The 15,967-nt window shown below is 29.9% G+C and overlaps 1 protein-coding gene across 2 annotated transcripts in view; it reads left to right on the forward strand.

Annotated features, from left to right (window-relative positions):
• Positions 1 to 6,427: 6,427 nt before the first annotated feature.
• The window catches only part of LOC130451393 (atrial natriuretic peptide receptor 1), a 110,032-nt gene continuing 100,492 nt past the window's right edge, over positions 6,428 to 15,967 (forward strand). For both annotated transcript variants that reach the window (XM_056790378.1, XM_056790379.1), the window contains exon 1: positions 6,428 to 6,808. In XM_056790378.1, coding sequence (XP_056646356.1) covers positions 6,560 to 6,808 — 249 coding nt within the window. In that variant the 5' untranslated portion in view covers positions 6,428 to 6,559. The remainder of the gene's footprint in view (positions 6,809 to 15,967) is intronic.

Here is a 15,967-nt window from a genome sequence, read left to right on the forward strand (position 1 = left end):
CCGAACTGAAGACAGAATCAGACAGCGTCGCTGTTTCGTTCCTGTAGTTCGTCAGTAAATGCTTATGCCAGTTATTTCATTAAAATTTAACCTTATATAAATTTATATATATATATATATATATATATATATATATATATATATATATTCTTTATTTCTTAGACTTTTCATTGAATTTTTTAATAATTTTTGGAAAGATAGATAAAAATTTTGACGTTTTGACTACTTTCAATCTTTACATTGTTTATCAATATATATATATATAAAATAAGGACATCAACTTTTGCTGCTCTGCCTTGTTAATCAGCTTCCATATTCGTTGTATAATATAACCGACCCTTTTTCCGAAAAATGTAGATCCGCATTTTTTTTAGATTTCTTAGATTTTAAATGGAAATCAACTAGAAAATTGTTAAAACTATACATATTCTTCATTTTACAATATCCGTATTAAATAAAATTACGCCACATAGTTATTTCAATACCATTTAAATTCCCGTCCTAATTATTTTTTTAGGTATATTTAATTCGTGTAGGAGTGTGGTGGAGGTGTTTATTTTCCCGAAATTAATATTTTACAGTGGATGAATTATGTTTACGATGTATCAAAAATGTAAATATATCCGTGAACTATTTATTGCTCTCGGAAAATATTTGAGGTTCATATTTTAAAGTGGCAAACGTTTTAAAATATTAATTATTTACTATTTTAATAATATTTTAAATATTAATTAATTTCGATTCTAATAAGTTCGGGTTAAACAGTAAAGATATATTAAAATGTGAATGAGCTGCACATTTTCGGTAAAAATACGCCACAGGTCTCATTGGTTTCTCAAATTAGAATTTTATAAATTTTAAGTCTGGAATTTCTTGACAGTATAGTTATTATTACAATATTATAGAAGATGCTATTTTGTTAAATTATTATAAATCAAATCAACCTATAACCCTTTTACAATTTCTAGTTCATGTTCAAGTATTTTCAGATCAACATTAGGGAAAACATTGTTTGTGATAAAATGTATAGAATACTTCTGGAAAAAACCTACAATTAAAAGATAAGATATAGGGTCGCATTTAAATATATTTCGGCGTTGTCGGTGTGTTTGAAAAAGTGAAACATACAAGACAGAAAGTAATTTATCGTTGATAAGATATACAGTGTAGAGCAGCCAAATGGAGTAAATTCGTTTATAAATAAATGAATTTTTTTTTAAATTTACATGGTGTGTCATGTGACAGTGGCCAATACCAACTTTCTTATTTTACATGTTTATTATTTATTTTTTTGGATTCTTCAGAAAATTATTGATATAATAATCCATTCACAATGTCCTATACGTATTTTCAACTGTTTCGGAATTGTTGAGTGCTCTCCGAATTATTACACAAAATAACATTAAAAACAAGAATTATCTGATTTCATGAATTCGCTACATTTCGCTACATACTTATTTTTCGTTCAACTCTTGATATTGAGAAATTGAACAAAAACCATTCTAGCGTTCCTTTTTACTGAGATAAATTGAAAAATATCCCAAAAAAATATTCGTTTATTCTCATTTAATATTCATAGTCTTATGCTTGATTTTGAAGTAGACCCACAAAACTTCTATCCTGATACAGCAAACCTTGCGAATACAATATGGTTTCAGCAAGATGGATCATCTTCCATTACTAAATCAATTTACGGCATGGTATCTGAACCAATTTTTCCCAATCGGTGGCGCGGTCAGATAGAATGGCCAGCACGAATTCCTGATCTGACGCCATTAGACTACTTTCTGAGAAGATATGTGGAAAGTATTTTATAAAAAACTAAACCCCTTAACTTATATGATTAGATCAGTCATGCCTGAGATGTTGAGTTAGAAGACGTTTCTAAACCATATTAGCATGTTGCCAATACGTTCGCGGCGAGCATTCTGAACATCTCCTACATCGATAGTAATGTTTTTTCACATTATTAAGTAATGATCAGTATTACTTATTAGATTTTTATTACTATAATTTTCCAAAAAGTAGATTATTCACATGCTCATTTAAATATCTAAATCAACGTGTTTATTAGTCCAGATGTCCAGATTATGGATCGTATACAGAAAAGGAAAATACACGAAAGAGTGAATCATCAAAAAAAGAAATGTAAAAATTGCATTATAATTGGAGAAAAATAAATAGAGATATTTGAGGAATTAAGAAGCTAATGATGACGTAAAAATGTAGCAAAAACGAAGAAGGAATCCACAAATAAATAAAAAAAAATCAGCATTATCACTAATTACCTACTAAATGCCATAATTAGTATCACTTTATCCGATACGTGGAATCTAAATGATCAATTTGTTGCTTTTTTTGGCTTAAAACTTTTAGTTTGTAGTAACCAGAGTTGTCCTAATCTCTCACGTAGCTACTTGATTTGTGTTACTTTGTTCGGATAATGTTTATTCATTTCATAATATTATGGTGTCTCACTTGTATACGTAATATGGCCAACCCAAATAAGTAAATTTTTTATAGGGTGAGTATTTTAAAAAAGACTCTGAGACAACTGAACCGGAGAGGGCACAGAAAATATCATTCAAACGCTTCCAAGAACGGTCTAAATTAACAGGTTGGAACGAACCTAAAATGTTTTGAAATATTTGTTTGATTGTTGGAGCTGCAAAGATAGAATGTATGTATCACTTCTATGATATGTTGATTTCTAGAGTATTCTTCTACAGTTCTACAGCAATGAATACATACTTTTTGTTCAGGAAAGTTCCTACATAACTTAAATATATATATATATATATATATATATATATATATATATATATTTATATATATATATATATATATTTATATATATATATATATATATATATATATATATATATATATATGCATTGGAATGTTTTAAGAGTTTTTTGATTGAGAGTTGTAATTCCTTTTTTTTGTACATAAATTAATATAATTAATGAGTCATCTTAAAAAATTTTTTTCTCGTTTTCAATAGATATGATATTAAAAATAATTTTCTAGTAAGTATATGAATATACATAAAATCATCGCAGCTTAATTCTTCCAAGACATGGAGATCATTTGAGTTGATATGATCTATTTTGATATATTACGCATTTAAAACAACAATTAGAGCGTAATTGGAAAGGTTTAGCGAAATTTCAATTCATTATAATTACTAATCAATTACTTAGCCTCTGGCTGTCGCTTATGGATATTGACGAAGTAAATATAACAACAAGATCGATAGACCAACATCGCTCTGTATCTGAGAATATTTTTGATATATTTCTTTTATTGAACAGCATACTGTGGTTAAGAATATTCAATTATCATCTTTATAAGTCCCTATGAGATGAGATTTTTCAAATAAAGCACGCAAATATTTTGAGTTAAGGTTAATGTTATTTCTTTGAAAATGGTTAGCTGGAATATTGAATAAAACAGTGTGTTAATAGAGGAATATCCTCGGAACCTCTTTGATGCGACATTACCTTTTTATTCATTCAAGACTTCAAAAGATACTTAGTAATCGAGTGAAGATTAAATTGCTTTCATATCGAAATTCATTATATTATAAACTTCTTGTTTAGTGGTTAATTTTGGGATAGCACATTTACCTTATATTGTCAATAAAATTCATTATCGTTGTATACGATGTGTGAAAATATTTTCACTAACCTCATGAATTTAGTGCCCATGAAATAGATTTGGATTCATTTCATTACACTTTTACATACAAACTTCTAATTTATTATGACTATCCGAAAATCGTGTCAACATTTTTTAAAAACGTAGAGATACTCAATTTATACATTTGTGATATTGAATTCCACCTCATAAAAGACATGATTGGAAGTTTAATTCAACAACTTTATCTCCGACATGTAATTAATACTATCATCTCCTCTGGATCAAGCGATTTCGTTGTAATTGAACTCATATCTACACTGTATACTTCAATAGTATTCGACTAAAAAATCATTGTAGATTAGATGATTCAGTTATTGAATTTTCGCCTTAAACATAGGGGAGAGTGTGAATCCTAAATGGAAGGAATTTTTTAATTTTGATTCAAAGTTTCTCTAAATACTTTCCTAGATTTTTATCGTAGAATATATACAGTTTCCGCTTTTTGTGCAACTTCAGTGGGTGTAATTTATTAACACAATTATATATTTGTTGAACATATTGTAATTAAATTTCGAGTCAAAATTAGTAGTGTAAATTGAAAATTTTTTGTTAGATTTACTAATCAGCATGTGTTAAATTACACTGGCCAACAACGAAAGTTTATCGTGTTACATTATAGATTATGTTGATAATTTATATCGAGGTGAAATTTTATTGTTATTCTTTCTAAAATACTTTTGCGGGATAAGAAAGTATATTCAAATAACTATATTTCATCCTAGAGGAATGAAATTATTGTCATAATTATAAAATAGAAATATGAACAATGTCTATATTGAAAAACTTGGGAATTACTTACATTAATTAGTTGATTTGTTAGGGTGATGAATTTATCAATTGTCTCAAAGCCAATATCAATATTTTTAGTGTCCATGGTGTTCTCGATGGTGAACATTTTTTGTTTTATTTCATTTTGATCATTTTTATTATACAGATTCCAGTTTCTTGATGAAATTTCAATGAGTAAGCAGATTGATACTACGGAATCAGATCACTTCTAAGATCAATGAATGTATAAAAACCCTAATAACCCTCTTATTAATGGCTTTGAAGCAAAAACCTCGAGAAATTTGAGCTTTCCAACGCGATTCAGCTCATGATAATATGTCATAGTAGATGAAACTTGGGTGTATCATTATACGTCAGAAACAAAAATTCGGCAGAAACAATAGACTTCATCCGAAGAACGTGCTCCCAAAAAAGCGAAAACTAGTTTTTAGTGATTATTTGGAAAACCATAGTGGCCAGTAGTGCGCTGACACGTTTTGATATCTAACTTGAAAGTAAGATCGCATTGTATGGAGAAAAGCGATAATGCACCTATACATTCATCAGTTATTGTTGCGGAAAAATTATCCAAGTGCGTTGAGGTTTTGTGGTTCATATGACATATTAACCTGATCTGGTTCCATACGATTAGTTTTTGATACTAAACTTTGTTCGTATGGTTTGGTAAGGAGCGAATTTAGACAAATGAAGAGGTGATATTAGAGACAAACAAACTGGATTGAAAATAATGGTAACTGATAGTCTAAGTGTGAGAAATTATTTTGAAAAATAAAATGGTAGCGAAAACATGTTATCAAATATCTCGTGAGCTGTTACCATTGTAGGACAAAAATAATACACTTATAATTTTCCAAAAGTTGATTATAGGTTGAAAAATGGTGGAGTTTGGAATGGTGTAGGTGAAAATCTATATTATACAAAAAATTATTTTTATTACCTTCGTCATACCATTAAAGTCCAAGTGATATTTAAAGATGAATAAGTTGGAATTTTTTATGATATTCATACTAAACACTCTGTTTAGACTACCACTACATTAATACTTCCGATTCTCTGAAGACGATAATTTTGAGTGTTGGTGTAGTGGTAGTGTACAAGTGTGTGCGGTAGAAAGATGGTTGCTGACACTCCCGCTCCTCCGTCCCGTCAACTTGGTTCTTGGTTTACATCTATGGACGCCCTTGAACATATTTCTGCAAGAAAACTATTTCAGTAGAAAATTACAGAAAAAATTGCTGACTCTTGGCATTAGTGTTATTCACTCCAAAAAAAATTCGGATTAATTGTATTTCGATTTAAGAAAGTACCATCAAAACAAATTAGTATTGACAATGGTATTGCGATACAACCGTTTCGGTCAGTATTATATATTTTTAGGTACCTACATGAGAACCACGGAAATTAGTTTCAGTAGTATTGTGGTACAAAATAGTATCGGCCAGTGTTATTTGTTTATTTAAGAGAACCTCTAAATAATTCGTTTAGGATATAAATAACATTTCGAGTTTTTTAGTTATGTAGATAAAAATAAACATGTTCAACTGATTTTCTCTACTATTATTTATTGTAGTTGTAGTGCGCTGACAGCTCGTTATCCACAAAATCTAAATCACAAAAGCATGAACAGAGTGTGTTTACATACTTAAATTGACGTTCGTTGAAAATAATTTATATTTTTCGTATAAATGCGAATATAGATTTTCAATCAATTCTCCGCCTTATGTAGATTTAGTTAGGGGCTGAAGAGGCTTCAATAACTGTGTTAAAATTGACATTGGTGTTACAAAATTATTACGAAATTAGATTAAAATAACATATATCTGTTCAGGTAGCGCTGAAGTACTCGATCTAGGTAATAAATTTTCTATGATAAATCAATTAAAATACTTTGTCTACCCAATCATTTAGTGAAAATATTATCTTTTGCGCCGACACACTATCAGTAATTGCTATCAACGGCTATCAACTTTAGTAGATTGAATGTTTTCGTAAAATGTGTTGCGATCGGACTGTGAGAATTCTATTTTTTGCTTATGTCGTGACCAATTGTGCCATAATATAGTCAGTGATGGTTTATTTCATGTTTATGTTATTTTTGGCTACATCTTTTGCGGATTCAGATTTCAATTACGATATTTTAAATCAGAAACCCTGGCCGGTTTCGGAACCGTGCCAGAAAATTCCTACTCAGTGTGAAGAATCCGGTGATAGCGAAGATGACTATTGTTCAATATATAACGAAACCTCTAATCAATGGGAGGTGCACGTTGCTGTGGTATTGCCGAATTCCAGTAATTATATTGCCAACACAGAAATGGTAAATATTTTGTGTGTAGGTTACATTAAACCATAATTCCTCTAAACTTCTTTAATGGTTTTCAAAAATCAGTACCTAACACATTATAGAGCTGAATGTATTTTTCTTATTATTATTTCTATTAATTACTAATGTTCACATTAGTAAAAATTGTGAAAATTGAATTTTCACTACATTTCATTTCACAAACATAAAAATCATGATATGAAAATACTTTGACATCTATTTTTCAACTTATTATTGTCAATAACTAAACTGTGCTTTGTTGCTATTTAATATTTTGTTCAATATATAATATATATATATATATATATATATATATATATATATATATATAAAAGTTATATTACCAAAGATTACTTATTTTTTGATTTATTGCTATTTTAAATCTATCTATCATTATTGCAAATAAAAGTAATTAGTCTTTTTGCTATTGTTTGTTATTTAGGCATTAAGGGAAGTATGCTCAATTGTACACTATTCATAGTCTCATTTTTTCAGACACTTTTGCGATTTCTTCTAAAAAAATTTCAATAAACATTTTTATTTCTTTTGTTTTTATTATTTATTCGTGTAGGTGTTTCCTTCATATTTCTACTTATTAACGTAGATATTCGTTTCTACTTCATTGTTCAATATATTCTTCACAATTCTTTTCTTTCGAGGTTTTTTAAAATCTTTATTACTACAAGGGAGTTCATCTTCAATCCGACCTCTTCAACATTCTCTAAATTCTACTGTATTTTAGTTAGCTATTCCTCTAAATATTATTGTAACTAAATCCAGAGAGAAATATCTGGATCCATACAGGTTGTTAAAAAGTGGTTGCGAACAGTTTACAGTCGGCCATAACCCCTTTTTTGCGTCAGTGACAGACATGAAAGGAATTTAAATTTAAACATTTTCAACCACTTTTATGATTATGGAATATGTTTTGGAAACTATATAAAGCAAGATTTCATATATACGTATTTTCTTCATAATTGAATAGATACCAATGATAATGGTGTCATTGTCAATGTTATTAGTTCGTAAAATAAAATATACTCTATCACAGTAATTAAAGAATGAGAAATTCAAATATGCAAATTTACATCCCTTAATCAAATGAATGGAATACGAGTAAGAACGTAAATAGAATCAACTACCACAGTCATTGAAGCACCCACTACAAGAAGACTATGATATAAAGAAATTCATGGATTAGATGACTAGAATATTCCAAATGAAATAATAAAATATGAATACTGTAAGTTATGGTGAACCATCCAATCTTAGTTTATTTTCTAGATATTTGTGAACCTGTATCACTCAACTTGCTATATTGTTGCTATAAAAATTGTGTTAGTCTATAGAATAAGACCTAGTCTAAAACGAGGTGAATGTAAAAATTTGATAAAAAAAATGGAGGAGTCAGCAATTCACACAGTATGCAACATTACAGAATAGTTGCTTATTTGCATATAATCAACTCTTCTGGCATTTTTTGGAAATTCCAGCAATAATCAAGAAAACATTTTGGAGTGTGTGGTATATTGATAGGTTGTTATTTTAAGTACTAGCAAAATATACAAATCTGACAAACTTAATAGTGAAATAATTGAGTTTACTTAATAGAATAGTAGATTTTCAAATGTTTTTAATGATCTCATGATATTTTCAGCCCACGCTGCTATTATATATCTCGATTAACAATATCCTTTCATATTACAAAAAACTGAATTAAAAATTAAAATTAATTTTCTCGCTGCTGATACAGCGAATCATTTTAATTATAACTCGACCATGCTAGCTCGGGGACTCGCATTTTCAGAAGTTTGTTGACAAACTCTCCCCATCGTCACCGATTGCACATTTGATCCTGTTTTTTCACTATTCACATCGAAAAAAAATTCCAGATTTCCATACATATTTCTGTATCGATTGAATGTGTTAAGAGTAAAATTCTTCATAAATTTTCAAGTGACAAAAGCTATTTAGTAATTTAAAATATGAAGGAAGCAGAAGTTTTGTTTGAGTAAATGTTTGAATATAATGACCACATTCAAGAATGTTAATGATTTAGCAAAATTTTTGTAAACGTAATGGTTTTAAAGTTTTTATTTATTATTGAAGTTCAAAATGAGGTCCGTGGTATGAAGAATAATGTGTAAATTTTGAAATAACGTCGAATATTTATTTTAGGTCGGTGGACGTGTATCAGCTGCTCTATGTTTTAGCTTTCGAATTTTTCGTTGAATTTCTAGCGCGTAACCTCTTTTTTTACTCTACAAAAGAAAAGGACTGGCAAAAAGCCAAATCAATGCTAGAAGACGTTAAGAAATAGTATTTTAAATTATTATCCAGCGTATACGGATACGGATACGATATACGGAAATTTCGATTATAATGATAGTGTAAAAATTGTTTTTAAAATTAATACCTGGAATTTCCATGAAAAGCAAAATAGCGAAAACGGAAGGAGAGTTTTCCTACTGTTGAAACTTTTATTCATTCTAGTTACACTCACAATAAAACCTGAAATGACATATAAAATTTAAATATAAATTTAAATAAATAATAAATATAAAACCCTCTAGTAAAGGCCATCGTTTGATTACTGTTCATGTCGATAGTGACGCAGGATATATTCCAGGTGAAAACGTTTGTTGGAAATCATATTATAAATCCAAGGACTACCAAAACGAGATGAACTATGAAAATTCTGCAAATTGTGCGAAAACATTTACCATCAGATAATGTTCTTGAAGACTGAAATGCGTATCGCTGAGAAAAATTTCATCACAATTTGCTCGAATTGGGTTAGAAATCGCTTACACGGACTTTATAAATAATATCTAAAGGGGGACCAGAAAGTCATGTAGTTTTTTGTAGATGTTTCATTGTTATTTATCAGCTTAATGCGTACTTCAAAGTCATGTTAAAGACATTTCAAGGTTATTGTAACTATTGAATAATATTTATTTGCAATTTCCAGCATTGTATGTTTTTAATTTTAGCAAGGGTTGTAACGCAACCGTTGTCATCAAAAGTAGTTTCGATGTTTATCCGTTCCTATATGCCAAATACGGTTTTTTCAAGTTCAAATCTTATGGTTTTGACCTCTCTGACTCCTAGAAGATCAATAGTATTAGACAACGACTTGTTAAAGGCGGGAGTGGAAACAAATCCATGTCTGACAATCTAAGAATTCTCAAATTCCCTCAACAATTCTTGGTTGACCATCCAAGAGCGTGTGTGGGCAGATTGGAAAAATGGACTGAGCAGGTGTTTGGATTCCTTCCAATTGTCAGAAAGAAACAAAATCAATCGTACCTACATGGAACGTATTGTTTCAACGGCACATAACTGTTTTTTGCTTCAACTTGATAACTATATGATAATTCAAAACGCAAAAGGCTCTTCAAATAAATCACCACGAAGTATTGCGAAGCCGGGCTTATATCCAAAAACTGCGCTCCTGTGATTTAGTGGAGTATATGCGAAATTGAAACCTGGATCAATTTTTAATCGAAAAGTATTCAACGATTGACAACAGGAAAGGCGTTATTATGCAACACAATAAATAATACAAGATCGTACTATGCAAGACGAACCTTGAAAAAAATTCAAAAATTTGGATGATGTCTGAAATTTCAACTCGAAGTAGGTATTTTACTCTAGAACCAATTGATTTTTATCAGTACGATATTGAAAATTTGCACACTAGATGACACAATGTTATTGATAACGAAATTGATTACATTACATTGATTAAAAATAATAATTTATTGAAAATTTATTCGTTTTGATTTAAAAAAATAAATCGACATCGCTTCACGGTTTTCATTTGTATTCATAGTAACATTGGCCGAGGAGGGCCCCCGAAACGCTATTGAATACAATTCTTCAAATCGTTGATATCATCAATTATGGGTATCTTGTAGGAGGTAACCTAATAAACAGAAATCACAAGGATATAACTGTGTAGATCGAGGAGGACAAAGCTGGGGTCCTTCTAGACCAATCCAACGGTTTGGGTGTGTTGCATCTAAATGTTGCCTAGCAGACCGACTGAAGTGTACAGCAGCATTGTGTACGAATCATATGTTTTGCCTGATATTGAGTGCGATCTTTTCAAATACTTCACGGCGATCATTTTAGAAAACTGGTATAAGATATAAAATTTAATAGCTAAGGCAGAAAATGAGGCTCAATCAAGTTATTCTCTACAATACCAAACCATACGTTCACTGAACAAATATCTTAAAAATGGTGCTATATAATATCATGGGGATTATCATCTGCCCGTACGTGATTATTTACGATAAATATTTTTGAAAAATGTGTCTCGTTCGTAAACAGGACATTATTTAAAAATTGGTAACTATGTGTGTTTAACATCACTACAATTTGAATAAGCACGGTAAATGAATTGTCGAAGTGACAACCGTCTTTCTATTCTAAAACTTTGTAATTAAAAACAAGGTAGAGGTGGTTATTTCCAGCATTCATTATGAATTGCACTACATTTTACATCTTTACTGTTTCCCTTTCAATTTATTAAAAAAAATTAAATATGGTGTTTATTGGTTTTGAGAATGAAAAATATTTTTAAATAAAACAAGGATTTCGATTATATTCCATAAAACTTGAAAAAAGTTTTCATATGGAAGAAAGTAAGGGCTGCTAATTTCACCCGCGAATATTGAAAAAATAACTTAGTGACTGAAATTTTAGAAAAAAAAAATAAAAGCACAATTTTAGTCATCACCTTTTAAGGGTGATATCTTGGAAAGGGGTGGGCTGAGGAAATTTTATTTTAGGAAATACCCATTTTAATTTCATACGAGTAATCACCTTCGGAATTTTGTCACGTGAATTTAGAAACATCCTGTATAACATCAAACCCTGTATGGCTTATCCCTTTCAAAAATTACGGTTAGTGCAATATTTCAAAGTATTTGTACGTTCTTGTGCGCTACATGTTTAATTTTCAAATAAAACCTTATGAACCTAAATGTCGCATGACGTTTCACTGCACAGTAAAGGAAAAAATCAACTGTTTGTCTCTGCTGTTCTTTACGGAGAAATAAATTAACGTAAAATTCTAAACATAAAAATGAAATAAAAGAGCGTATGACGTCTCGACACTTCTGTCAGCTAGTTTATTATATACAACCACACTTATATTTACCATTTACTTGCCATTTTCTATTCCATGTTTAATGTTCACTTTTTATTTTCATATCCATATTGTAACAGGTCGAGGAGTTTATTAATAGAAATCACGGATTTCACAAAAATCAAAGTTTGCAACTCTCTCCTTATAATTATGATATTTTTCTCTCCCCGTCTACTTCTATGAACTTTCTTTCACGTGCTGTTTTCATAGCCTATCCTAGGCTATAGAATATTCTTATAAAATGTTTAAAACAATCCTAGAACGTTTTATGACACTTTTATGCCGATTCATAAATTCAACTTTCCGTTTGCCGTTGCCGTTCGCTGGAGACGTTTGCCGTTTGAAGTTCGTAGCAAATTCTACAACCTATTCATAAACTTCTTGAATGTTTATACCTTCCAATGTTGTTAATTTTGTAACAGCAAACATCAACGGCAAACGGAAAGTCGAGTTTCTGAATCCGTTATTATTAACACAGAATAATTAAGCATAGGCTAAATCACAGTAAAAGAATAACCTCCAATTGAATAACCTATCTAGTCTCGTTAAAAATATTAAATTCTTTCTACATACGAGTATAATATACAACTACTAATATAGATGACAATTAAAACTGATCCCAATCAATAGGGCATACGTGTATCACTACATTTTATACATTCTATTTTTAAAATTTTGAGAGACCTATGCAGTTACTTTGAATATTTTGTCAGATCACTATAGAAAATCAGATACATCTGAGTGACAACTTATTTTATTATCAGTTAATACGAGGTTGCTCAAAGTAGTATTCTGATAAACAAAATTTATAAAATGATTTCGATTGTTGCGGCATTTGAAAGTAGAAAGTACTTAATTTACTAATTAATGAATTCGTTTTCTATCTATATCAAGTTTCTATATCTAGTTTCGGTTTAAGGGTTGTTTAGATAGAAAATATCTATATCGTATTACTTTATTGGAGAGACGACTATTAAATTTTATATAAATAAAAGTCTGAAACCACATTCGGAAGAGATTAAATCCTTTTTGACCAAAGAGGATGAGAATAATTTTGTAAAGAAAACCACGGAAAGAGGACTGGCTTCATCTGGAAAATGATTTACAATTCAAAATGTGGCTGAAACTTCCCACAAACTCACCTCAAAATAGGTGATTTGCATTTATTATAATTTTAGATAGGTACAAAATAAGGAACGGATGATGCTTTTTCAAAAATAAAAGTTTGTGCAAGGTTGGTTTAATGGAAATGTGATTTTGTAATAAAAAACTTATTTTCTTTTAGATTTTATGGTCTATAATATTCTATTTTTCATCTAGTTTCAACTCACTTAATGCAAACTTTTTACAAACTATCTAAAAAAGAATCTCTCGGAAGTTCCGTAAAGTAAGCAATTGTTTTTGATATCTTCATTTGTCTCGCCATTCACCATGTGATTATTTCAAATTAAGGAGGAAAAAGTAATCAAAGGGAGCCAGATCGTAATGTTTTCTCTAGTTTTCTCTTTGATGCAAAATATTCCATACCCTTTTGGTTGTAATAATAATTTCATCATCTATCTCAGATACTTTTTTTCGGAGACATTTGTATTAAATTACGGTCCTGGATGTTCATCATCATCTTTGATGTATTAAAACTAAAATATCTGTCAGATTTATCGAAAATTTTGACAGATGATGTAATTCATTTGATTGTTATTAGGATTTACAATATTGGTGAACACAAGTTTTAGTAAGAAGAAAAAAGAACAATCCGTTCTTTGGAGCAAAATTGGAACGAAGTAGGATCGGAATGGGGTATGACAAGTGTGTCCAGGCCAGTCTGTTGCATACATTATTCATCGCATTGATAATGCCAAATAAAAATTGTAAATATATATTATATATAAGTGTAAAATGTGAACTCTCAGTTATATGATACATATCAAGAGGTAAATGAGAAAGGCTTAATATCAAGCCTCTAAAGTATGTATTTGTACAAAAAATATTATTTTTCACTTGTAAATTACGAGGATATATTAATATCTAGTTAGCCTAGACCAGTTCCGTGCATAAACAAAATATTGCGTTACCAAAACAACGAACAATAACTTATTAGAAGTGTCAGTGTGAAGTTTGACGTCAAAAAAGTAAACCAGAGTTACACAATAAGTATCGAATATCGAGCCATCATCAAGTACCTGTATTTAAAAGGGTTAAGAGGTAAACAGATTTACGAAGATATGCTTAATACCCTTGGTGATCAATGGAATATGGAATATGGAATATTTTGCATCAAAGGGAAGTTAAGCAGATTTGCTGGCATGTTTTGTTTACGGATTCACGGATCGTTCTTTGGAGCAAAATTGGGATTGGTGTGGGTTCACAAGTAGTGCGCACACATATTCCACATGCTTCCGGGCTCCGGCTCGATACTTTCGCCACTTTCGAATCGATTAAAATTGCGATTCAGCCATGATGGCATGCATCTTGCACAATTTAGTTTGAAATAACGAAGGCTACAATGTGCATGAACCACCTGACAGTACTGATGATACGATTTGAGAGGAGAGATCTCGTCTTTAGAACTTTCCTCGTCCTTTCCTCGGCCTTTACTCTTGGACTGTATTTATTGTATGCGAAAATTGGAGGGACACCTAATGTCCAATATTAGTTAATAATTTAAAAAATCTAGGCGTCTACTTTTGTCAGATATTGTCCATTTAAATCCAATGAAGCCGATTGAAGCGAATGTCACTTCATGTTGATTGATATACTCTGATGTCAATTGAGGTCGAAACTCATCAATTCTTATATATTCAGTTGAATTGGTGTCTACTTTTGTCAGATATTGTCGATTAACATCCATTGGAGCCGATTGAGGTCGATTGTCACTTCATGTTGATTGATGTCTATTGAAGTCGAATCGCAACAATTCTTATATATTCAGGTGAATTGGCGTCTAAATGTTGATTAATGTTTTATGATAAGTTGTAACAAAATGAGGATATTCCTTAATCGTGCAATATTCTAATGAAACTATTCAAACCGTAATTTAAGTTTAGGAATTCAAAAATTCATTTCGTCTAAAGAAACTTTCAATTTTCTAGTATTATTTTTCAACGCACATTCATTATTTCATTATTTACAACATAGATCAATCAATGTGATTAACAAAATTATAGTATGATTATATTTATAGTATGTACTTGCTGACTTGGTAATTTCATTTTCAATTCAAACGTTTGTCTGTTTCATATGAATAGTTGTTGTTTTTGTCTGATTGATTGATTCCTGTCAATCACAGTTATTTTAGTATGAGTACTTGGATCAACTACCTATTTTTATTGCGCTGGTATGTTTATTAACAGATTTTTGAGCAAAATTGTTCACTTTATCACTTGTTACAATCAACGCAATCTTTACAGCTGGATTTAATTGTATAATAAAATAAGAAATACTTATCTATATCTATTACAAACACCGCTGTTTATATTTTTACTTACCTTATCGAATTATTTCATTATTATTTATAATTGATTCTTACTGGTAAATAACATTTCCGAACAATTATATGGATCCAATACTCAATACTTCCAACAAAGTAAAGTAGAACGAAAGTAAATGGCTAAATAGTAATCCTATCATTTCTAGTATTAGGTGGTTTCATTTATTCTTTTAGTAGAATTTATTAATCATTAAATTTGGAAAGAGCATTAAACTTTAATAAATCATCCAGGTAGCTACAGTTTAATCGTTTCGATTTCAAGTTTTTTTACAAAGTTCAAAGATATCTTGTATATATATATATATATATATATATATATATATATATATATATATATATATATATAATGTTTCTGCTTCAATTTTGTTGATGTTTTGTACAATGCAACATAAAAATAATAAAACTTCTAGTATCCTACATATTCCTACAAGATGCCTCTTAAACAACATGCGGGAAATTTTCTATAGGAAGAGTTTTAAGAAAGAACAAAAACTGTTTTAGAAGTTTA

This window comes from Diorhabda sublineata, chromosome X (genome assembly GCF_026230105.1).
Source record: "Diorhabda sublineata isolate icDioSubl1.1 chromosome X, icDioSubl1.1, whole genome shotgun sequence".
Classification (NCBI taxonomy): Eukaryota; Metazoa; Arthropoda; class Insecta; order Coleoptera; family Chrysomelidae; genus Diorhabda; species Diorhabda sublineata.